This window comes from Haliotis rubra, unplaced genomic scaffold (genome assembly GCF_003918875.1).
Source record: "Haliotis rubra isolate DU_JTF1 unplaced genomic scaffold, ASM391887v1 Scf1146, whole genome shotgun sequence".
NCBI classification, from domain to species: Eukaryota; Metazoa; Mollusca; class Gastropoda; order Lepetellida; family Haliotidae; genus Haliotis; species Haliotis rubra.
Genome location: NW_025765055.1, coordinates 52169 through 79230, shown reverse-complemented (window position 1 = coordinate 79230; position 27062 = coordinate 52169). Strand labels below are relative to the sequence as shown.

General features: G+C 41.0%; 1 protein-coding gene across 1 annotated transcript; it reads left to right on the top strand.

Moving 5' to 3' along the window:
• The first annotated feature begins 211 nt into the window (after positions 1-211).
• On the top strand, positions 212-25858 carry LOC124253874 (centrosomal protein POC5-like). Its single transcript, XM_046687734.1, has 12 exons — positions 212-313; positions 2797-2891; positions 5915-6074; positions 9133-9288; positions 11476-11666; positions 16906-16976; positions 20020-20218; positions 21147-21326; positions 22044-22209; positions 23270-23466; positions 24364-24540; positions 25608-25858. The coding sequence occupies exons 2-12, from the start codon at positions 2814-2816 to the stop codon at positions 25737-25739; spliced, it is 1707 nt and encodes a 568-aa protein (XP_046543690.1). The 5' UTR covers positions 212-313; positions 2797-2813; the 3' UTR covers positions 25740-25858.
• Positions 25859-27062: the final 1204 nt, after the last annotated feature.

The following is a 27062-nucleotide window of genomic DNA, read 5'->3' as shown; positions in this document are numbered from 1 at the left end:
GCACGATGATTAAGACTGACAAACATGTATCGTTCAATGAGCGTTTTTGTTTTTAGCAAACACCCAGTCTAGTTGGAAGCTCTATACATTACTGGGAAAATAAAGACATTTGCATCTGTAAGGAGCTCGTGGGAATGTGGCTTTGGGCCAATAGAAGGTCAGTTTATATCTATTGTGAACCAATCATATTGTTCGTCTTATAGTAGGACCAGTTTCAAACATTGTTTACAAGATGGCGATTGTTTGAGATTTTTTCCTGTGTCAGATTTGTGGATATTTCCCTGACCAACACACAATTGTCACTTGTCACGCGGTGAGTAGCGTCATATAGTTATCGTACGGAGCAGTGTGTCAAAATTCCCGCCGAGTTAAACCTTTGATCCCATTAATCTCCATGAAACCGATTGACAGTGCGGTAAAAATAAAACGTGTTAGAACATGAATGCAAGATTCGATAAATGTCTACAATATTTATGAAACTTTATCTGGGATACAGTTTTGGAGAGGATGGCATATTTGAACTGTAAGGAGAACGTTTATTGTTCCTGTAATCATAGTGATGTATTTTACAGTTAGAAACGTTTTGTAATGTTTGTTATTGTGTCAGTCCGAATTGACCTGTTGGCTGTACCCACGATTAGACCGGTATCAATTGATTGGGAATAAGGTGTCAGTGTTGAAAAACAAAATCTGCCAAAATCTGAATGCAAAACAGAAACAAAGTGTCACCGAACAGCAGCCGTTTTTTTTGTGTTACAAAGTATTGTTTGTTGATTTATCCCATATTTATCACTAGTACAAATCCTGTCTGACAATTATGGAATCGAAATCAGTCTTCATTGTCTTGTTCAAAATGATGTCTGTATCTACTTATCATGCTTATGTGTCCTATTCATCTTAACTAGTCGATATATCGATCAAACATTCACATCCAACCTGTCTGTAAACATGGTAAACCGCCGTGATGTTGCTGGAATATTGCTAAAAGCGGCGTAAAACCAAACTCAGTCAGTAAACATGGTAAAACACTTTAGATTTCCCATGACCCAACACATGTTTGGACATAATCATCAGCTGATCACCTGATTATGATTCAGTGGACATCTTGATATGTTACGAGACATGTATGTAGGCAACGGATGCAAAACATAACAAATCTATACTATGGATGTATGGCTAAGTGCCCCAGCCAGGTAATTTGTAGGGCTGTATATTGGCAAATAAACTGTATTGCAATATATTCCGATTCTGGTATCTGTATTTTGATGCGTTTTGTGATACACTGGGAGCTCTGTTTGACAGTGAGTGACATTGATTGTATATGCAGAGTTTATTCTATACATACTAAAGCCTTACCAATAATATTTTGGTTATGATAACATAAATCTCAAATTTAGATTTGATTTTGAGGGATAGTATTTTTAGATTTTAGTTCAAACCATAAAAATAATCCCAGAACTATATATAATCATTGTTACTCAATATACCGGTTCTGAGAATAAAACTTTACAGTATGTTACGATCATTTGAAAGGCGAAGTGAGATATACTGATATACCAGTAATTCCATACAGTCCCTCTAGTTTGAGAAAAACATAATAATGTTGCTGATTTTGCTCAGTGAAATAACAGAAAGCCATAGTTAGTTACAACAAAGTTACTTTACTAGTATATGACATAAATCTGGAAATTTTTATTTCAATTTGGGATTAATCATGAACAGTTGCTGCAGTCTTGGGCCAAATATCAAATATCTAGATAAATCCCTTGGTATATAAACACATTGTTAGCCTGTACGAATCAAATCAACATTGCTCTGTTTGATCCGTGTTCTTTGCATTTCGTAATTTCTGAGGAATGGTAACTGATAATGTACTGTTATCATGGGGATTTGCTGCTCCAAGTTAACTGTCTGAAATCTCCAGGTCACATATCAATGGCAATACATGGCCATGATTCCCAAAGTCGTTTTTTTTGTTGAACACCGCACTCAGCAGATTTCCAGCTATATGGCGGTGGTCTGTAAATAGACAAGTCGGGACCAGACAATCCAGTGATCAACAGCATGAGCATCTATCTACACAATTGGGATATGATGACATGTGTCAACCAAGCAAGCGAGCCTGACCACCCGATTACATTAGTCGACTTTTACCACTAGCATGGGTTGCTGCAGATCCGGGTTAGTCCATGTTTTGACAGAAGGGGTAGAGTTAACTGCTGTCTCTAAGGGAGTAAGTCAGGTGCAGCATCTCATTGGTGTTTTCAGACTAATAAATCAAAATAGACCACATACAGACAGGTTCAGAGCTAAATGGGTTGTGAACAAGGGTATGTAAACATTTCCATTATATTCCGTGGTTCCGAATGACGAAGAAGAAAATGTGACCACATTCATATTCTTACGGAACTGGATAATTAGGACGAACTGCATTACACATGCCTAAAATATAGAATTTTGGTTTTAAAATTGAGAAAATAAAGCCAAAATTTATATGAACATCCTCAGGGTTGGAAATAACCCATTGCCCGACGCCCGAGTCCAGTGGTTTTTTCTGTCGGGCAAGCAAATTTGTATATCACACTGTACTGGTGTCCAGTTGACTTTCCAATATTAATTATGTTGTTTATTTAAAAAATCAAGAAAACGGCCGGTGTAGTGGAAAACTTATCAGGGCAAGTGATTTTACATGTGCCACTGTACCAGAGTACACTAGCAATTTTAAAGTTATTTCCACCACTGATCCTGTTACATTCTGTAAGAGGACGGAATGTTCATGTTTCTTTACACTTGCAGTACTCTTATCAACACACATGATGTCAGAAAGTGAAGACAGTATTCCTCATCTACCCCCTGACTCTCCAGGCAGTTCGGTGTCGTCAAGGCTACAGGTGAGTACTATTTAACTTTTAAGGATGCCTGACGATAAGCACATCAGGATGGCTGACCTGTACCGAAAATTTGACAAATTGTTAAGAACCATCTTTTGTGATTTTTTCCTCAAAACGTAGGTATATCTATTTCTTTGAATGCTGATTTGCTAATGGCAGACATTTAGTGAGCGAGTAAGAATGTTTTTTATGCTGCTTCGGTGTGATGAACAAACGTTTTAACCTTTAGGCTACCCCACCACCCTTGCAGAAGTTTAAGTGGGAGAATATTACAGCACGCTGTGATTAGGTTAAACATTCTTTAAAGACTCTATTTTGGGCCTATGGCCTTTTACTGAAATAAATCGGGGCTGTGGGGTAGCCTAGTGGTTGAAGCGTTCGCTCGTCACGCCGAAGATCTGGCTATTCCCCACATAGGTACAATGTGTAAAGTTCTCTGGTGTTCCCCGCCAAGATACTACTGGAATATTGCTAAAAGCAGCGTAAAACCATCACTCACTTACTCACTAGTGAAATGAATATGTCTATCTGTCTCAGAGCTCCAGATGAGATTTAGCTCATGTGGGTACTGTACCCACTGTATTATTTTGGAGTGGGTATTATGAATGTTGAGTGGGTATTTCATTTTCCGTTACCCACTGCTTTCAAATATGTGCGTATTTCAGTCATTTTACTCACCTAAGTATTATGTGACTGAGTAAGTTTACTAAGCAGGTATGTTCTGCCTTATGTCATACCTAATCAAAACCAACTTAAATATAATGGAAATGATTTCATAAAAACTCACTCATCCTATACCTACAGTATAACACTTGTCCTATACTAACATTACAACTTGATAGCAATCGATGTCTTTTCCATTACGCAAGCGATTTTTATAAATATATTCCATACGCATTTGTTTTAAACTTTTTGCGTATGTAACATTTTAAATGCGTAATTGGTACGCAAGAATTATTTTTCAATGCGTAATTTGGAAAGTTTCTGTGCGTATTTTACCCGGATACGCAGCTTATCCGGGCCTCTGCTGTCTGTCTGTCTGTCTGTCTGTCTGTGTCTGTCTGTCTGTGTCCGTCTGTCTGTCTGTCTGTGTCTGTCTGTCTGTCTGTCTGTCTGTCTGTCTGTGTCTCTGACTGTCTGTCTGTCTGTCTGATTCTCACAGGCATAAAACGTGTACAGACTTCAGTTTTAGGCAGCACACAAAATCTAAACTAGCAATTTTACAAACATTTAACATTGTATTCAAATTAAATTTCTTTTGCAATGATAAATTATCAAAATAACAGACATGTTTCAAATTTACAGAATCTTTTATTAATCATGATTATTATTACAGTTTCAATATTAGCTAAAATACTGTCGGAAATAGAAGAAAAATGTTTTTGGGCTGTTACTATGTATCCCTAAAATTTACACAATTGCAAAAAGCATATGTTGAAATAACCCACATCGGCCTAACTGGGCGTTCAGTGGGATGTGTAATAGGATATCCAGAAAAGCATGTTTACTTGTAAAATCAGGCAAAACTTAGAAAAAATACCAATAGCTGCTTAAAACAATAGATCAGACTATAGATGACAATTAGATCGCTCAGCCAGGTATGATGATGGACCATCGATACACCGAGCATTAAATTAAAATGCACGTGCTGCCTACAGATACAAGGGGTCATCTCAAAGATATTCCATGCGTTTTCTTGTGAGTTGAATATGTCTCAAATATTGATTAACATCGAACGTGTGTTTTTTTCATAAAGTTTATGTTGAGATATGTAAAACAGTTATGATACCCATGGAAAGGCTTAAATAAGCCATCGTATTAAATGTCTCAAAATAAATAGGTAGCATGGTCACCCGAAGATCGACAGGACTGGATATTATGGATATAAATTTATTACTTCCCCAGTTTAATTCCGCTAAAGGATTATCTTATCTTAGCTGATATTTCTATATCCCAGCCAACCCCAACCATCGTCTGCGACACCCAACTTGGTTTTGCTGTTGAGACGACCCCCCATGTCTCTCTGTTTTTATAGTGGCAGTGAGACTCCATGGTAGCTACATCCTTAAGAGTTTCACAAGTAAAAATATTATTTTGTATGTCAGCTATCGTTTCTAATGAAACCAAGTCTAATTTCTAAATGGGTATTTAAAAAGTGTCCTTTGTAATACAATATCACGCACACTAATTAGCATAAAGCCAAGGTCTGTTCCAAATAAGTCGACTTGGACTTAGAATAAAACCACATTGCTAATTTCTGCACAAATCCCTCCTCAGTAAAGTCCTTTTTTTACGTTTCCTAACTACCTAACACCGAGACTGTACTTAGGCCGAACTTAGCTTAACAGATATTGCACATATTAACTACATAAATTGTGGATCTAAATGTGAAAAAAAGAGTTTTTTTCTATTTCCGACAGTACTTTAGTTGCATTTCATTTTGGCTAGGACCTGTGACGTAGATCAATGCCAGTGTTCACGAATAGCGTCTGACCCTCTGACAAATCCGGCAGATTCGCCAATGGTCTGATAGAACTTAGAAGAGTCTGACTGTATATTTCACAATGAAAAGCTGTTATATGTGACCTGTGACACCTGTTTGCTGTTTATAAATCTTATGTTTGTTAATAATTTCAATGCCAGTTATAAGAAATGTTCAACCTGAAATGTGTGTTTAATATCATTCTATGGGTCCTGTGAATTTTCAATGGGTCAGACAAACATCTGAAACTTGCAGGACCCAATGTCCTGTTACCTTGAAACACCATTCATGAACACTGAAATGCTCATGCTGTTGATCACTGGATTGTCTGGACCAGACTCGATTATTTATAAACCACCACCATATAGCTGGAATATTGCTGAATGGTGTAAAACTAAATACACTCACTCATTCTGGCTAGTGATTTTATATATTTACTTGCATGCAACACGTTGGTGAAAAAGTGAACTTGATCCCTGAATCACAAACAAGTCCCGGCAGTCAGTATAACCCAGCTCACTGACCTTGTATCTGTCTTCAGGAGGAGTACGATGAGCTGCTGAAGTATGCAGTAATCTTGCCCAACTACGACCCCAAGAAAACCAGACTGACCATCACAGATGCCCACTCATCCTTCCCGCAACCTCCCACTGGACTGGGCATCACAACCAGCTCCCTCCCAACCAGGAGCTCTGGACATGGTGAGTACGAGTGTAGGATGTGACTGTATGATGTGACTCTAGTGTGTGACTGTAGGGGGTGGCTATGGGTGTGACTGTTGTGTGACTGTAGGTGTGTGACTGCTTTGACTGTTGTGTGTGACTAGGTGTGACATTCGGATCTGCTGTAGGCTGTGACTGTAGGGTGTGACTGTTGTGTGACTGTAGAGTGTGACTGTTGTGTGTGACTGTAGTGTGTGACTTGTGCGTGACTAGGTGTGACAGTGGGATCTGCTGTAGGGTGTGACTAGGTGTGACTGTTGTGTGTGACTGTAGGTGTGACAGTGGGATCTGCTGTAGGCTTTGACTGTAGGGTGTGACTGTTGTGTGACTAGGGTGTGACTGTGTGACTGTGTGACTGTTGTGTGACTAGGGTGTGACTGTTGTGTGACTGTAGGGTGTGACTTGTGTGACTGTAGGGTTTGACTTGTGTGACTGTAGGTGTGACAGTGGGATCTGCTGTAGGGTGTGACTGTGGGATATGCTGTAGGGTGTGACTGTTGTGTGTGACTGTAGGGTGTGACTTGTGTGACTAGGGTGTGACTGTTGTGTAAATGTATGGTGTGACAGTGGAATCTGTAGTGTGTGACTGTAGGTGTGACAGTGGGATCTGCTGTAGGGTGTGACTGTGACTGTAGGGTGTGACTTGTGTGACTGTAGGGTGTGACTTGTGTGACTGTAGGGTGTGACTGTTGTGTGACTAGACGTGACAGTGGGATCTGTAGTGTGTGACTGTAGGTGTGGCAGTGGGATCTGCTGTAGGGTGTGACTGTGACTGTAGGGTGTGACTGTAGGGTGTGACAGTTATGTGACTTGTGTGTGACTGTAGGGTGTGACTGTTGTGTGACTGTAGGTGTGACAGTGGGATCTGCTGTAGGGTATGACTTGTGTGTGACTGTATGGTGTGACAGTTATGTGACTTGGGTGTGTCTGTAGGGTGTGACAGTGGGATCTGCTGTACGTTGTGACTGTATGGTGTGACTTGTGTGACTGTCGGTGTGACAGTGGGATCTGCTGTAGGGTGTGTCTGTAGGGTGTGACTGTGACTGTAGGGTGTGACTTGTGTGACTGTGGTGTGACTTGTGTGACTGTCGGGTGTGACTGTTGTGTGACTAGACGTGACAGTGGGAACTGTAGTGTGTGACTGTAGGTGTGACAGTGGGATCTGCTGTAGGGTGTGACTGTTGTGTGTGACTGTAGGGGGTGGCTGTAGGGTCTGACTGTTGTGTGTGACTGCTGTGTGTGACTAGGGTGTGACTAGGATGTGACAGTGGGATCTGCTGTAGGGTGTGACTGTTGTGTGTGGGTGTAGGGTGTGACTGTGACTGTAGGGTGTGACTGTTGTGTGTGACTGTAGGGTGTGACTGTTGTGTGACTGTAGGATGTGACTGTAGGTGTGACAGTGGGATCTGCTGTAGGGTGTGACTAGGTGTGACAGTTGGATCTGCTGTTGTGTGTGACTGTAGGGTGTGACTGTTGTGTGACTGTAGGATGTGACTAGGTGTGACAGTGGGATCTGCTGTAGGGTGTGACTAGGTGTGACAGTTCGATCTGCTGTTGTGTGTGTCTGTATGGTGTGACTAGGGTGTGACTGTAGGGTGTGACTGTAGGGTGTGACTGTTGTGTGACTGTAGGGTGTGACAGTTGTGTGACTATAGGTGTGGTAGTGGGATCTGCTGTAGTGGGTTATCATGGCTGTGGAGCATGACTGCACGGTGTGGCTTGTACAATGGGACTGTAGGATGTCACTGTATGATGGGATGTGGCACTAGGATTTGACTGTAGGTTGTGGCTGTAGGGTGTGACTGTAGGGTGTGACTGAAGGCTGTCAACAGAAGATAAAAATCATGACATGTTGCATTATTTATATAATGCAGAATCAACCCTTAGGCCTCCAAGTTCTAACAAATTCATCATATTTATTGGTTGGAGGCGCAAATGCATCCAACTGTATAATCAAGCTGAATTTTGTCTCAGGTGAATTTCCTCTCTCTATATACACCTGGAATATTCAAATAGCTTTCAGCCAATGATACTTAGTCTTGTTGTGTTTTGGCAATTCCAAATGACCAATGAACATAGGTGTTGCAAATTAGGAGCCATGTAACTATGTGGGTATTATAAATTATGAAAAAACCCTGTGAATACTCAGTAAATGAATACTGTGAAAAGATGTGAATGCTTTATCTGAACAGGCAACCCATACAAAACAATTATTATGTTTCATGTGTGTAATGATTGAGTGAGTTTAGTTTTCCGCAGCAGTCAGCAGTAATCCAGCTATCTGGCAGCGGTCTGTAAATAATCGGTCTGGACCAGACAATCCAGTGATCAACAGCATGAGCATCGATCAATGCAATTGTCATACGATGACATGTGTGAACAAAGTCAGCGATCCTGACCACCCGATCCCGTTAGTCGCTTCTTATGACAAGCATGGGTTGCTGAAGAGCAATTCTAACCCAGATCTTCACGGGTCATCATGTGTTGTATGGGTCACCAGTTGTATGTCTATTAAAGCTAGAAATTCGGGAGTCAATACAACCAAAACGTCAACAAGTTTTTGGTGGTAGACGACCGCCTCCGTGGTGTAGTGGTTAGAGCGTCCGCCTGGAGAGCGGAAGGTCGCGGGTTCGATCCCCGACCGCGTCTTACCAAAAGACGTTAAAATATGGTACTTGTTGGTCCCTGCCTGGCGCTCGGCATTAATGGGTACAACCAGGACTGGTCGGCTCGGAGTCAGTTTAATTTGTCTGAGTGGGGTATTCATGCTTCACTGCGGCATGGTATCTCAGTGGGCTAGCACTATAAAACCAGCTTAAGTCTGGGCTAGTACAAGCAGCCGCACATACACATACACACGCATGCACGTCGTCATATGAGCGAAATATTCTCAAGCACGACGTTAAACCCCATTTCACCTCACCTCAACAAGTTTTCGTTGGTAGACATAATTTTTGACAATTTCTTTTGTGTGTTTCGGCTTTATCATAAAAGTAGTACTGTTTTCACGTTGGAGTTTATCTTTGCCGTGTTTCAGCCAATGTTGACATTGACAAAGGTCATCCAGAAGAAAGGGTCAAGGGCATTCCAGGGTCACAGGTCAGATCGAACATGCCTGACTTCGGACCAAGTCCCATCGGCTCCAGAGATGGGGACAAAGGTGATGAGGATGACTTTGAACTGGAACAGCCAGGTAGGTGATAATGAAATATTAAATACGTGCACTTCTCAGTTTTCAGAGTATTTAAGTAAGAGAGGTATTTTCAAAATCAGGGTGATTCAGTCCAATAAAAATGTGACGTTGTGTTTTAAAGAATGCATTGTTGCTATTCTTATTCATTAGTAATTTGCAACCTGTCATGAAATTGGAATACGTTTTTATTCCCCCGGCATATAAAGTCAACGCCTCGTCTGTCTGTCTGTCTGTACGTCCGTAATCATTTTGTTTCTGAAGCATAACTAAAAAACTGTTGAATATTTTTCAACAAGAATTGGTATATATATATCAAACAAAACCTAAAGTGGTATGTTTTGCTATTTCACAGATTTTGGCATTTCTATTTTATCTGGATTTCCATGGAAACAATTTGGACTTCGTCTCAAAAAGGGGTGGATTTCGTTTCCAGAGCATAACTCAAAAATCGCTATATATCTATCAATAAAACTTGGCAAGTATATGAGGCAGATCCTAAAGTGGTGCCTTTTGCTATTTGACGTTTTTTTGAATTTATATTTATCATTCTTTCCATGGAAACGATTTGGAAGATTTCTGAAAAAAACAAGTTGTACTTTAAGTAACTGTCAAATGATTTGTTCTTTCAAGTTTGTGTGGGCCAGGGGGATTTGTCATCTTCTGACAACACTTGTCTGTCCTTGATATGCTATCATTTCTTTGTATATCTGGAATATCCTCATTGTAATTTTTCCAGTATTTTTCAGTCATACATCACAAGTTGAAATGTTTAGTACAAATATGATATGTAAATAATTGCATATGTCATGTTTAACTTATGGGATAAATAATTTATTGCCAATGAGACGTATTATTAATGAATGATTTGATACTTTGAACTTCATTGTAATTTAACATCGCTTGAATGTCATGGATACAACAACTTCTCTTTGATGAGGCGTTGGGGTAGCTGAGTGGTTAAAGCGTTCGCTTGTCATGCCTCGGACCCAGGTTCAATCCCCACATGGACACAATGTTTGAAGCCCATTTCTGGTGTCTCCTGTTTTGATATTGCTGAAATATTGCTGAAAGTGGCGTAAAACCAAACTCACTCACTTTCTTAGGCCTATAACCTCACTCTATGATGTCAATGCTGTAACCTTTACCAATGTTGTAACCTTAACCTATGTTGTAGCTTCAACTATGTTGAAACCTCCCCCTGTATTGAAACCACATCCTATTATGTAGCCTGCCCTATGTTGTAGCTTCACCTATGTTGAAACCTCCCCCTGTATTGAAACCACATCCTATTATATAGCCTGCCCTATGTTGTAGCTTCACCTATGTTGAAACCTCCCCTTGTATTGAAACCACATCATATTATGTAGCCTGCCCTATGTTGTAGCTTCACCTATGTTGAAACCTCCCCCTGTATTGAAACCACATCTCATTATGTAGCCTGCCCTATGTTGTAGCTTCAACTATGTCGAAACCTCCCCCTGTATTGAAACCACATCCTATTATATAGCCTGCCCTATGTTGTAACTTCACCTATGTTGAAACCTCCCCCTGTTGAAACCACATCCTATTATGTAGCCTGCCCTATGTTGTAACTTCAACTATGTTGAAACCTCCCCCTGTATTGAAACCACATCCTATTATATAGCCTGCCCTATGTTGTAACTTCACCTATGTTGAAACCTCCCCCTGTATTGAAACCACATCCTATTATGTAGCCTGCCCTATGTTGTAGCTTCACCTATGTTGAAACCTCCCCCTGTATTGAAACCACAACCTATTATGTAGCCTGCCCTATGTTGTAACTTCAACTATGTTGAAACCTCCCCCTGTATTGAAACCACATCCTATTATGTAGCCTGCCCTATGTTGTAGCTTCAACTATGTTGAAACCTCCCCCTGTATTGAAACCACATCCTATTATGTATCCTGCCCTATGTTGTAGCTTCACCTATGTTGAAATCTCCCCCTGTATTGAAACCACATCCTATTATGTAGCCTGCCCTATGTTGTAGCTTCAACTTTGAATCTCGACCTATGTTGTATCCTCCCTTCCCCTATCCCTATGTAAAACCACTCTCACTCACTCACTCACTCACTCACTCACTCACTCACTCACTCACTCACTCACTCACTCACTCACTCACTCACTCACTCACTCTCACTCACTTTCTTTCATCCTGTTGGCAGATGACACAACTCCACGTGTGTCAAGTCAGTACTCGGCCCCGAGACAGACCTACTTCCCCGACCCTGAGATAGAGAGAGAGGAGGAGAGAGTGATAGAGGAGACTGTTTATACCTCCACCATAGACCCGGATGTTGCACGGATGGAGAACGTTCTGGATCAGTGGACGCTTGACCTCAAGAGAAATGTTCTAGTAAGTAGTGTTGGGAATTGGTTCAAATCTCACAATTGATGATTGGTTCATTACCAGCGAGCAATCATCGAAAAAAATTGGTGAGCGTCATTTTCAGATTTTCCTATTCAGATTGTTATTGCAGATAAGTATAACGTGGCTCTCTGTTGTTGTTTGTTGTTGTTCTTTGTTTTATTTATAAACTGCAAATTGCATTTGGAAATTTCACATCCAATGTAAAATGATGCAACTTGCTACTTTAAAGTGATGACTAAAATATTGCAACCACACTATGGAACTCACTTCCACTTAAATTACGTACAGCTCCATCCCTTCAAGGGTTCAAGCGTAACCTCAAAACACCCCTTTTCAGTCGATATAAACAGTAACTCTCTCCAAGCTCATATTTACTACAATACTGATTCATATGACTTTTTGATGTGTTTGTTTTTAAACATTTGTGCGCGCTTTGAGCATGCCCTTTTGTGGTATGGAGTATTGCGCAGTATAAGTACCCTTATTATTATTATTATCATGAACATAAACTTCCTGGAGTCTTCAAGAGATATTCAGTCATGACTTTTCAGTAAGTGAAGTGAGGTTTCTAAGAATTCCATCGTCAAGTGTTTCAAACACTAAAACAGTAGAGACAAAATCGTTCGTGTTTGATTTTGAGAAAAGTTGATCGTTTGATTGGCCATTTGGTCACTGCCCCTAATCTTCGATTATTTCAATTAATCGGAACACCAGTACTAGTAGTGACTGTTTCCTAGTCACCTGCAGTATAAGGGAGAGGTTAGGTAGTCTAGTGGTCAAAGCATTCGTTCGTTTCGTCATGATGAAAACCTAGATTTGATTTGTACCCACATGGGTACAATGTGTGAAGCCCATTTCTGGTGTCCCCCGCCGTGATATTGCTGGAATATTGCTAAAACAAAAACAGAAAACTCACCTGCAATATGTTTACATAATGGAATCCTGGATAACATTTTTAATGCTGTAACCAATCCAGTGAGATTGGCGTAATGCAGAGAAGCCAACCCACACGATTTTATCATATTCGTTGCAAAAAAACAACACATAATACGCAACTACGATACCAGTGAAAATATACAAATTTAAAATCAATACATGAAATTAAATGATCAAATAGCATATGTACCATGCACAATAAATTTCAACCACAGTTTATTCAGCATCAAGCTATATGTGGATACTTAATACTGATTTAGGTGAGTACACTGTTAATAACAAGCTCTTAGAATATCTATATATTTTTTATTTAATATGAAAACCCTTTGGAAATGTTAACACTAATTTTGGCCCAAAATACTAATGTTTGCATCAGTTTTTGGCCAAATACTAACTGGGCTAAATTAGGGTTGGCATCTCTGCATAATGTTCTCATTGATAGCGTTTTACTTTTTATGACTATTTCTGTACTGAGGGCATAGCAAGGTAGGAATCAATATTCATGAATTTAAACCAACACAGAGCTCCAGATAAGATTTAGCTCATGTGGGTACTGTACCCACTGTATTTTTTTGGAGTGGGTATTATTCATGTTGAGTGGGTATTTCATTTTCCGTTACACACTGCTTTCAAATATGTGCGTATTTCAGTCATTTTACTCACCTAACTACATGTATATGTCATTGAGTAAGTTTACTAAGCAGGTATGTTCTGCCTTATGTCATACCTAATCAAAACCTAGTTAAATATAATGGACATGATATCATAAAAATCACTCATCCTATACTGACAGTACAACACTTGTCTTATACTAATAGTACAACTTGATGGCAATCGATGTCTTTTTCATTACGCAAGCGATTTTTATAAATATATTCCATACACATTTGTTTTACACTTTTTTTCGTATCTAACATTTTAAATGTGTAATTGGTACGCAACAATTATTTTTCAATGCGTAATTGGAAATTTTCTATGCGTATTTTACCCGGATACGCAGCTTATCTGGGCATCTGCAACATTTTGGGTTGTAAAGCAAGACATGAGCTCATCTGTGACGATAGTGTGTGTATTGGCCAGTCCAGTTTATAATCAAATCTCTGCTTACAACCAACAAGGATGAACCTCCAGTGTGTATTGGCCAGTCCAGTTTATAATCAAATCTCTGCTTACATCCAACAAGGATGAACCTCCAGTGTGTATTGGCCAGTCCAGTTTATAGTCAAATCTCTGCTTACATCCAACAAGGATGAACCTCCAGTGTGTATTTGCCAGTCCAGTTTATAATCAAATCTCTGCTTACATCCAACAAGGATGAACCTCCAGTGTGTATTTGCCAGTCCAGTTTATAATCAAATCTCTGCTTACATCCAACAAGGATGAACCTCCAGTGTGTATTGGCCAGTCCAGTTTATAATCAAATCTCTGTTTACAACCAACAAGGATGAACCTCCAGTGTGTATTGGCCAGTCCAGTTTATAATCAAATCTCTGCTTACAACCAACAAGGATGAACCTCCAGTGTGTATTGGCCAGTCCAGTTTATAATCAAATCTCTGCTTACATCCAACAAGGATGAACCTCCAGTGTGTATTGGCCAGTCCAGTTTATAATCAAATCTCTGCTTACATCCAACAAGGATGAACCTCCAGTGTGTATTTGCCAGTCCAGTTTATAATCAAATCTCTGCTTACATCCAACAAGGATGAACCTCCAGTGTGTATTGGCCAGTCCAGTTTATAATCAAATCTCTGCTTACAACCAACAAGGATGAACCTCCAGTGTGTATTGGCCAGTCCAGTTTATAATCAAATCTCTGCTTACATCCAACAAGGATGAACCTCCAGTGTGTATTGGCCAGTCCAGTTTATAATCAAATCTCTGCTTACAACCAACAAGGATGAACCTCCAGTGTGTATTGGCCAGTCCAGTTTATAGTCAAATCTCTGCTTACATCCAACAAGGATGAACCTCCAGTGTGTATTGGCCAGTCCAGTTTATAATCAAATCTCTGCTTACATCCAACAAGGATGAACCTCCAGCGTGTATTGGCCAGTCCAGTTTATAATCAAATCTCTGCTTACATCCAACAAGGATGAACCTCCAGTGTGTATTGGCCAGTCCAGTTTATAATCAAATCTCTGCTTACATCCAACAAGGATGAACCTCCAGTGTGTATTGGCCAGTCCAGTTTATAATCAAATGTCTGCTTACATCCAACAAGGATGAACCTCCAGTGTGTATTGGCCAGTCCAGTTTATAATCAAATCTCTGCTTACATCCAACAAGGATGAACCTCCAGTGTGTATTGGCCAGTCCAGTTTATAATCAAATCTCTGCTTACATCCAACAAGGATGAACCTCCAGTGTGTATTGGCCAGTCCAGTTTATAATCAAATCTCTGTTTACAACCAACAAGGATGAACCTCCAGTGTGTATTGGCCAGTCCAGTTTATAATCAAATCTCTGTTTACAACCAACAAGGATGAACCTCCAGTGTGTATTGGCCAGTCCAGTTTATAATCAAATCTCTGTTTACAACCAACAAGGATGAACCTCCAGTGTGTATTGGCCAGTCCAGTTTATAATCAAATCTCTGTTTACAACCAACAAGGATGAACCTCCAGTGTGTATTGGCCAGTCCAGTTTATAATCAAATCTCTGTTTACAACCAACAAGGATGAACCTCCAGTTTGTAATCCGTGTTATGAAAGGCTCATGCTATCAAGCAGTAAACCTGTGAGATCTGTTTACCCATGTGAGATGTCATGTCATCATAAATTAAGATCCGGGTTAGAATTGATCTTCAGTAACCCATGCTTGTAGTAAGAGGCGACTGACGGGATCGGGTGGTCAGGCTTGCTGACTTGGTTGACACATGTCATTGTATCCCAATTGCATAGATTGATGCTCATGATGTTGATCACTGGATTGTCTGGTCCAGACTCGATTATTTTCAGACCACCGCCATGTAGCTGTAATATTGCTGAGTGAGGCGTAAAACTTAACTCAATCCATCAATAAATTAGTTCAAAGAATTTGAGCGGTAACTGTTCGTGTAAATATTTATGTGTATCACTAATTGCTTTTTGCACATTATGTTGCTAAACCCCGTTTTATATATTATAAATGATATTGTTATGCTAAAATGTGTATAAAATTGCTTTTGAGGTGACTTTGTGTTTATAGTGGACTTGTGTATGTGTGTCAACTTGGTCTTGTCGCTATAGTGCTGAAATTATGCTGATGTCACTTTAGAATTTGACTCACTCACTCTCTAATGTACTAGTGTTGGGAATTGGTTGAAATCTCACAATTGATGATTGCTTCATTACCAACGAACAATCATCGACAAAAATTGGTTAGCGTCATTTTTCAGATTTTCCTATCCAGGTTGTTATTGCAGATATGTATAACATGATTGCAACTTGCTACTTTAAAGTGATGACTAATATATCATGAACATAAACTTCCCGGAGTCTTCAAGAAATATTCAGTCATGGTTTTTCAGTTAGTGAAGTGAGTTTTCTAAGAATTAAACACGTTTTCAGGCCCTGACAACTTCAACGATATGTTCCATTGTCAAGTATTTCAAAGACTAAAACCGTAGTTCCAAAACCGTTTATGTTCCATTATGAGAAAATGTGATCGATTGCTTTGTCGTTTGGTCACTGCGACCAATCTTCGATTATTTAAATTAATCGGAACACCACTATAGTGTACAGGTAGCCCAGTCACCTGAGATGCCACAATTCACTGTGCAAGATTCAATGTTCATTCTAGCCGCGCCAATCGCGCACTAATATTTAACATGGCACACTCTGCGTGTACAGGCGGGTCGTGTCAGCTCATCCATAAATGTAAATCTGAAATGCATCAGGAGTTTGTTTTCGTTTGGCAATTCAAACCAAACTCAAGTACGTCTTTGGTTTCTCTTGTTGACCTCACCTGGAATTACAGTTTAAAAAAAGGAAGTGAACTCATTCATTTAACTAGTAGTGAATGGCTAAAAATCACAGCAATTTGACATGACCCACAATAATTTCTTAATGACCCACATAACTGACGGCTGGTGGGCCATGGGCTCAAAGTACGAAATGCTTGAATGAAGACTGAAGGTTGCCACCCTTTGGCATGCCAGGAAGCACTAATTCCGTTCAAATTCTGTTTCACCAAAATTATTGCTCTCCATACTTGTGCTTGACCAAAGTGGTTTACATCTGATATCTTCATCACTTTGGTCCTTCCATAGAAGGAACATTTCTGATTGCGTTATTTTTTAATTGCAGGCAGAATTTGGTCAGTCCAAGATCCGGATTGTTGAAAAGAGCAGACTGGAAATGCAGAAGGAGAGAGAAAGGTATTGGGAGGATTTGTGTTATAGTGGAGCCTTTATTGTTTGCATTTGGAACTGCCCGTTTATGTAGTACTCTCTGATCAGTGTGAGGTTGTTTATTTGTAACATGGGGCAGTCATCTAAGTACTATGATTTGCTGTGCCGATTTTGCACCTGTTGGTATGGTAGAAACCCCTGAAGATCCGAGTGAGAATCGGTCTTCAACAATCCATGCTTGTAGTGAGAAGCAACTAACAGGATCTGGTGGTCAGACTCGCTGACTTGGTTGACACATGTCATGGTATCCCATTTGCGTACATTGATGCGCAAGATGCTGATCACTGGATTGTCTGGTCAAGACTTACTTACAGATCGCCACTGTATAGCTGGAATATTGCTGAGTTAGGCGTTAAACAACAAACCGACCAACCAATGGTATGGCAGAAACTTGTAATCATGGGTTCAAGTCCCAGGTTTGACCTGATTATTTTTCTTGGTTTGTTTGCACCATAACCTTGACCTTGGGTTTACCAAAATGGTACACAGGTCCAATGAGAAGTCCAAAGCATGCAAATGTTGAATCTGGCAAATTTGATCTTTTCATTTACATCAACACAAAGAATTCAATGCATACACTTCTGGCCAAAAGACCTTGGGATGGTGGGGTAGCGTGGTGGTTTAACTCTTTCAACACCAGTCAACCAGGGACATTTACTGCCATGACACCGAGTTCCCAATGAGTCTATAAGGTAATAGATGAAACCTATGTTTATGAAGGAAAATGAAAGTTTGTAAAATGTTATTGCTACTACATCTCATACACCATTTAAAAGATCTAATCGTACTGTTGATATATGTGAAATTTATTTTTATCATATTATCCAAATAATACAACTACAACTTAAATAAAAATATTTTTTTTATGAAAATGCAAGCTTACATTTATGATGTCCAGATAAACCACGAATGAAGCAAAAACTATGGCGATTTTTTTTTAATTTGTGACATGTCATATGACTTTTTTGTCCCCCGCCACAACGCGGAACGGAGGACTATGTATTCAGCGGCGTCTGTACGTACGCGATATCTCACGAACTGTTGTACCCAATGTCTTCAAATTTGGTGACAGCCTACATTGGGGTTACGCAGACACCAGTTGATTTGGGTGACCTTGACCTTATTTACAAGGTCACGACAACACTTTGACCACTTTTCAAACTCTTGTTAACGCGATATCTCATCAACTGTTTTACCCAATGTCTTCAAATTTGGTGACAGCTTACATTGGGGGATTACACAGACACCAGTCTATTTGTGTGACCTTGACCTTATCTTCAAAGTCACCATGACACTTAGAACACTTTTCAAACTCTTGTTAATGCGACATCTCATGAACTGTTTTACCCAATGTCTTCAAATTTGGTGACAGCCTACATTGGGGGATTACGCAGACACTGCTTTATTTGGGTGACCTTGACCTTACCTTTAAAGTCACCATGACACTTTGACCACTTTTCAAACTTATTTAAACGTGATATCTCATAAAAAATTGCACCCAATGTTTGCAATTATGTTGACAGCCTACATTGGGTGATTATGCAGATACCAGTCATTTCAGGCATCTTTTATGTGACCAAAAATTAAAAAGTAGTAAATATAGATATTCCATTCTTTAGCGGCGGGGGCATTGTCATATCAGTGGCAAACACTTGTCTTTTTTATTTTCATTTTTGCGTAATCAGAAAATTATTATAAAAAGATTTCTTAAATAATATGTATGGTCGCCTATTTCCCGATATCAGTGGCTTTCCGCTCGGTAACATGGCACAACAACAAAAAATACCTCCGTTTTCAAAGCTTCGTATGAATGACATGCAAGGCGAATCGTTTGACGGCGGGTATTGTTCGAAAGCTGTGAACATCAACAATATCACTGTACCCTTGCCGAGAGTATTTTCACAGTTGTTAGAAGCGATTTTATTGGATAAATTATATTACGGCAATGGATACCATCCTCGTAAACGAAAACTTTTAGATTTAGACGAAAGTTTTGGGTAAAATAATGCTACTCAGAACATATTAAGCAAGAAATTGCTACCTATACGTAAATTATGGGACTTATTGGACGTATCGTGCTAGGTTATGACCTGTGACAAAAATGCTTCATGCATATATTTTCGCATTAAACATCGTGTCCGAGCGTGAAGACTGAGGTGGCGAAAGCCGAGATGTCACTCGTCAGTGACTTGACTTGCATTACATGATCGCACAAAAAGATGGAAATAGTAATTTTATATGTACGTTCGACAACTTTTATGAATACTATTGTTCATTTCATTCATTAGTTTATTCAATTTATTCAATGATTTCCTCGAAACATCGTTACTTTGCTCTTTGACAATGTTATTGTGGACCCACTGCCGAAGCATGTGTCCGAGAATCGTTGTTTTCAATAACATTGCGAGAAATAGTTTATAATTATAATTCTGCTGATAATATATAATCAATTGAAATTTAATAAGTGTTTTCAAACATTATGACATTTAATATATGAATCATAAGTCAGGTAGGCTTCTAAAATTATGTCTCATTTTGACGTGACTACTGCCTGGCCGATTAATCGGCCTCCGGTGTCTTGGGACTCATAACGTTGTGGCTGATTATTCGGCCTGCGGTGTTGAATGGGTTAAGCGTTCAACCTGGGTTTGATTCCCCATATGGTTACAATGTGTGAAGCCCATTTCTGGTGCCCCTTGCCATGGAATGTTGGAATATTGCTAAAAGTGCCATAAAAAAACTACTCAATCTCCCTAAAAGACCATGAAGACCCAGGTTAGAATTGGTCTTCATCAACCCATGCTTGTCGCAAGACGTTCGTTGACTTGGTTGACACATGTCATCGTATCTCATTTATGTAGATTGAGGCTCATAATGTTGATCATTGGATTGTCTGGTCCAGACCTGATTATTTACAGACCGTGCAACATTAAACGACAAACCAACCCAACCAACCCTAAATCTCTATGATCTATATTTATAGCCCTGTCTTATGTTGTCCTCTTTTTAGGTTTGTGTCGGACAAGAACCAGATGGTGAATGAGATTGACAAGTTGAAAGAGCTGCTCCACACATACGAACAATCCATCGAGCGGAAAGACCAGGTGATCTCCAACCTCACCCACGCCCTGCACAAACAGAGAGAGAAGTTTGACATGCTGAAGAAGTTCACCGAGTGGAAACTCCGACACAATGACCTGAAACGGGAGGTGAGCAATCCGGGCCAGTTGTGTTGTTAAATCAGTTATACTCTGAGTACAGAATCATGATCAAACTTCTCAAAATATAAAGAATACTAACATATGTTATATTTGGGATTACACTTTCTTAGTAAAGTACAGATTCTTGCACTTTTTGTTGGGTTGAGTCCTATCTGGGATTCGAACCCACGCCCTCAGAGTCAGGCACCTAACCTGCTCAGACTTTGCGTGCTGGCGATTAGGTGCCTGACTCTGAGGGAGTGGGTTTGAATTCCGGATGAATCTGTACTTAACTGTGAGTGAGTGAGTGAGTGAGTTTAGTTTTACGCCGCATTCACCCTATGACCACCCGATGACTTACTTGACATGACAGACCGCCTCCGTGGTGTAGTGGTTACAGTGTCCGCCCGGAGAGCGGAAGGTCGCGGGTTCGATCCCCGACGGCGTCATACCAAAAGACATTAAAATATGGTACTTGTTGCTCCCTGCCTGGCGCTCGGCATTAATGGGTACAACAAGGACTGGTCGGCTCGGAGTAAGTATAATGTGTCTGAGTGGGGTATTCATGCTTCACTGCGGCATGGTATCTCAGTGGGCTAGCACTATAAAACCAGCTTCAGTCTGGGCTAGTACAAGCAGCCGCACCTACACATACACACGCATGCACGTTGTCAATGTGTCATATGAGCGAAATATTCTCAAGCACGACGTTAAACCCAATTTCACCTCACCTTACCTCACTTGACATGACATGTCCAAATTATGTTCATTGGTACTTATAATGTCAGTCACTGGATTGTCTGGACCAGATTCCATTATATACAGACTGCCACTATACAGCTGGAATATTGCTGAGTGTGGCGTTAAACAACAAACAAACAAACAAACAAGGTAAGACATGTAAGGTTTAATCCCAACTGACTCCCTCCTGTTTCAGGCGTTTGCCAGCAATCTGGCCAGGAAGCACTACGAGAGAAGCTTGTCCTCTAGAGTGTGGGTCGCCTGGCACTCTGTCATCGAGAACAAGTGGCGGCAGCGGGTGGAGAAGGCGTGTCAGTCCAAGGCACAGGACGTGTGCTTGCAGCTCACTAATGAATACGGAGCCAAAATCAGACAGGTTGGTGATCAAGGATGTCATGTTTATGGCTGCAACAGTTCACCCAGACTTCGATTTGATTTTCCATATTGGACCCTTTATTCGATCATTTTTGATTTGATTCTTCATACAAGTAAAACCATCAGATTTCATTTAACTCTCAGAGTCAGCTTTTGTATCGTGAAATCCATTGTCAACTTGGCAATGTCTACTAACAACAATTGCCATTTTATAATTTGCCCGGCGTCAACCAATCACGTTTCGTCTTATTTCAACACTCGAAACTGCTCGAGCTGGAGTCAAAATTATGTCCTGGCTGTGTGGAAATAATTTAAAATGGTATTCAAGTATCAAATCGAAATAGTGATAATGGTTATCTAAAATTGAAACTAAGGTGTCAGATTCGATTTTCGATGAATCGAACCGAATCGTTGCAGCCCTAGTCATGTTCAATCTGGAGCACAGCAATAAACAGTGGTCACTTGTATTTCAATATACTCCTAGGTTTCATGTCAAGCCTTACCACCCATACTGCATATCTTGACTATGTTGAACACCAGTGCTTGCCACCGTCCATTATAGTTTGCAGTGAAAACGTACCAATGAATTTCACTTTAAACAAAAAGGTATATCAAATAAAGTGAAATTATTATTGCGAATCGTCACAATTTATGATTTGGATATGTCTGGACACAGTATTGACTCTATTGAGTAATCAGGAGAGATGATATCTTGCAGCTGAACGAGGAGCTGGAGTCTGCGCATGTGAAGATCGGGCGGATGAACGTGGAGCGGGAGAAGTATGAGGAGGCCATGAAGAAGGCCTTCATGAGAGGAGTCTGTGCCCTCAACCTGGAGGCCATGACCATGTTCCACGGGGAGGACGAGGGCGAGGAGGGACAAGGTGCACCTCAGGCACACACTACATGCACATACACGCTACGCCACGCCACTCCTCACATGCAGGCACACGACGCCACGCCACACATGCAGGCACACAACACATACACGCCACGCCACACATGCAGGCACACAACACATGCACATACACGCCACGCCACGCCACACATGCAAGCACACGATGCATGCACATACACGCCACGCCACACATGCAGGCACATGACGCATGCACATACACACCAGGCCACGCCACACATGCAGGCACACACTACATGCACATACACGCTACGCCACGCCACTCCTCACATGCAGGCACACGACGCCACGCCACACATGCAGGCACACAACACATACACGCCACGCCACACATGCAGGCACACAACACATGCACATACACGCCACGCCACGCCACACATGCAAGCACACGATGCATGCACATACACGCCACGCCACACATGCAGGCACATGACGCATGCACATACACGCCATGCCACGCCACGCCACGCCATGCCACGCCACACATGCAGGCACACAACACATGCACATACACACCACGCCATGCCACGCCACACATGTAGGCACACGACGCATGCACATACACACCACGCCACACGATGCCATGCCATGCCACACATGCAGTCACACAATGCATGCACATACACACCAGGCCACGCCACACATGCAGGCACACACAAAGACAAATGGCAGCACATGACACACACATTACATGCCAGTGTGCATGCACACACATACAACATACAAAAAACATACCATACACAGCAAGGTACATCTCTGTCTCATGAATGCATGCACATGCACACACATGCATATACAAGACAAACTAATACGGACAAGACACACATAACACACACATAGCACAACAGACACAAACACACTGCACACACGATGTGAGTGTACACATAGAACACACAAACAACACACCACTGACACACGTCACAACACGCAAACATCAAACAACACACTCACACTCAACATCACACACCACACACACCACTAAACTCAACTGACTCACTCAATGAATTCTCTCAATTCTCTGTTTTTAGTGTCTTCTGGGAAGCGCGTCTCCCCTGATGATATTGCAGACAATCTGGACAGTTATGCCCTTGACAAAGATTACGGTCACTCCAAGACAATACCACAGGAGGCTGTGTACATGACCCAACCTTCTGACCCTGTCCCACCTCGTATAGTCACCAGTCAGGGGTCACGTACCTCCACTGTGTCACAGACTAGATCAAGTGTGAGTGGGTCTCTGTAATGTTATAATATTGTAAATCAAAGATGAAAATATCTGAAATTAGGAATCATCTTTTTGTCAGTGACTCAATGTTTAGATCATTGATGAAATCTTGAACGGCACACATCAACATGTTCTCCATCTTCATGGTAAGGTCACCATAACTCCCACGCCTTAACAAAGGCTTAGGCCAGTCTTAGCGCTAAGGATACCATATCTCCCATTCCCCAACAAAGGCTTATGCAAGTCTTAGCTCTAAGGTGATCGTAACTCCCATACTTTAACATAGGCTTACGTCAGTCTTAGCACTAAGGTGATCATATCTCCTATACTTTTACATAGGCTTACGTCAGTCTTAGCGCTAAGGTGATCGTAACTCCCATACTTTAACATAGGCTTACGTCAGTCTTAGCTCTAAGGTGATCGTAACTCCCATGCTTTAACATAGGCTTACGTCAGTCTTAGCAATAAGGTGATCGTAACTCCCATACTTTAACATAGACTTACGTCAGTCTTAGCGATAAGGTGATCGTAACTCACATACTTTAACATAGGCTTACGCCAGTCTTAGCTCTAAGGTGATCATAACTCCCATACCTTAACATAGGCTTACGTCAGTCTTAGCGCTAAGGTGATCATAACTCCCATACCTTAACAAAGGCTTATGCCAGTCTTAGCTCTAAGGTGATCGTAACTCCCATTCCTAAACAAAGGCTTATGCCAGTCTTAGCGCTAAGGTGATCGTAGCTCCCATTCCTAAACAAAGGCTTATGCCAGTCTTAGCTCTAAGGTTGTTTTGTACAACGGCACTCAGACATCGAACATTGTCCACTCTCCATGCTCTTCGTACAGAATCTTCCTGAAAATGAAACTAACAACTATTTCTATTGTTTGTTGTAGGTGTCATCTCGTCCCACCAGTGCCACATCGTCTTCACATCGTGGCAAGGTCATCACTGCTAAGGTCACTGCCAAAGTCGACTCGGGGAAGTCCTCTCGTGGTCCGGTGACGGCAAGTTCCACTCTCGCCCCACCCATGGCATCTGTCATTGTGGAGAGGCATCAGCCTGTCACCAAGGTACCAGATTAAAATTTAATCAGCATCCCTCAAAAAAACAGAAATGTGGAACAATTTAAAAATGAAACTTGGGACCTGTTTCTTTACATTTAGCCTGGTAATGTGAAGAAAATAGTCACAGAGTGATTCTTGGTTTGTTTGTCTAGCGCTGCACTTAGCAATATTCCAGCTATATGGTGGTGGTCTGTAAATAATCCAGTCTGGATCAGACAATCCAGTGATCAACATGATGAGCATTGACCTATGCAATTGGGATACGATGACATGTGTCAACCAAGTCAGTGAGCCTGACCAGTCAATCCTGTCAGTTAATGCTCATGACAAGCATGGGTTACTGAAGACAATTTTAACCCGTATCTTCATGGGTTTATTGATTCTTGGAGACAGTCTGCATGGTGATGTAATAAACTGTAACCGTTTGCTGAAATACAAATCAGATTGTATGTCTTAGACTTCAACCACATTCAGTTCTTCCTCTTAGTGGACCGCCTCCGTGGTGTAGTGGTTAGAGCGTCCGCCCGGAAAGCGGAAGGTCGCGGGTTCGATCCCCGGCCGCGTCATACCAAAAGACGTTAAAATATCGTACTTGTTGGTCCCTGCCTGGCTCTCGGCATTAATGGGTACAACAAGGACTGGTCGGCTCGGAGTCAGTATAATGTGTCTGAGTGGGGTATTCATGCTTCACTGTGGCATGGTATCTCAGTGGGCTAGCACCATAAAACCAGCTTACGTCTGGGCTAGTACAAGCAGCCGCATATACACATACACACGCATGTACGTCGTCATATGAGCGAAATATTCCCAAGCACGACGTAAAACCCAAATTCACCTCACCTCACCTCATCTCTTCCTTTTAGTAACATTACAGGAATATGACATTTGCCCAGAAGTATCCTGAACCAGACAATCCAGTGATTAATGATCCAATGATCCACACCAATGGTGTGAGAGGACACACAATCAATAAGTGACCAAGTCTGACCTCGCCTACTTGGTACCCACTTATGGCCGGCATAGATTGCTGGGGACATTTCTGATTTTGATATTAGAGAAATTTGTTCTTTCAGCAAACAATAGGAAAGGCAGCAGCCAGCAAGTTTCCATCACAGCAAGGAGGTCAGATCTACAAGCGGTTAGCAGGTCAAGGGTCACCGGTCGTGCTCTCACCACATATTCAGTCAGTCAAGGTTGTGGACTGACACTGGAGAGTATACAAGGACACAGCTGGAAACTTAGCAAGAATGTGATATGACAAGGACAATATGACTTCAAAGATTGGTCAGAGCGAGCGGTAGCCTTATGGTTAAAGTGTTTACTCATGTCGGAGCCCCAGGTTCTATTCCCTACATGGGCCACAACGTGTGTAGCCCATTTCGGGTGTCCCCGCCATAATGGTGATGGAATATTGGTAAAGCTGCAAAAGACCCTCACTCACTCAAAGACACCTTCTGACGTACACAGCAAACCATTCTTCAGCACGATCAATGGTTGCTTGAAGTCAATTTTCAAACTACTGCAGATTAAAATGGAAAAAGTTCTATCAGAATTTCGAAACTCTTTTTCGATTATACAGACATACAGATTAACTCAAACCAGGCATGATATTCATGGCTTTGATTTGAGTTTTGGAGAGAGCTCAAGGAATCGACAATTCTAAAAGTGTCTTCTTTTCAGAAGTTTGGCATCACATTCATGATATCACAGAAATACTTCTGGATGCTGGAGTCTTTGAAACTTAGCTTAGGAAATCAAGGAATAGCCAATTCTAAATGTTTTTCCTCTCCAGAAGTTCTGCATTACATTTCAGATATCACACAACTATTTGTGGCTGTTTATTGGTTAAGGGAATATTGTAAATACAGAATAAGTACAATGAGGACAATACCTGATCTAGTATCATCACTTGATGTACAACTCTAAAAGTGAATGTTGGACAGGGTTGTAAGTGGCACAGTTGTTAAAGTTCCTGGGATTCACTGTTCCAGGATCTGCAGAATCTCAGGTAAATTAATTCCTTGGTTTGCCAGCACTACAGCTGTGGTTTGGGGTTTCACCAAATTGGTAAGCGCCAGGGAGCCTTTGGTCTTACAAACACTTTGAAGCTGTGTGATGAAACTCTGGTAAAAGATGTGTTTACACATTGCTGTGGTTTTGCTCATCACGCGGAAGACCCGGGTTGGATTCTCCACATGGGTGGAAAGTGTGAAGCCCATTTTTGACGTCCTCTATATAGCTGGAATACTTTAATATGCGGCGTAAACCCATACCCACTCACTACACAATGCCAACCTAAGAGCAGACATGTTGAATGATGAAGTGCTGAGAAATCGATATAAAATGGGATTATGTACATAGTTTCAAGACGGTGACCAGCCTTCAAAATTCACATACTCTGATTAAAGCAGGACTAGCTTATACTAGTCCATTTTAATGGAGTTTAATCTAGTCTTGAATTTCTAACATAAAGCAAACGGTATTGAAATGAATTATATGCTCTTAAGTTAGCTTGTCAACATTTTGCC

Excerpts from the sequence above, each read along its gene's own strand:
- LOC124253874 (XM_046687734.1), top strand. The coding sequence starts at position 2,814 with ATGATGTCAGAAAGTGAAGACAGTATTCCTCATCTACCCCCTGACTCT. Across the intron at positions 6,075-9,132 it reads AACCAGGAGCTCTGGACATG|CCAATGTTGACATTGACAAA; the intron begins GTGAGTACGAGT and ends GCCGTGTTTCAG. Across the intron at positions 22,210-23,269 it reads CGAGGGCGAGGAGGGACAAG|TGTCTTCTGGGAAGCGCGTC; the intron begins GTGCACCTCAGG and ends CTCTGTTTTTAG.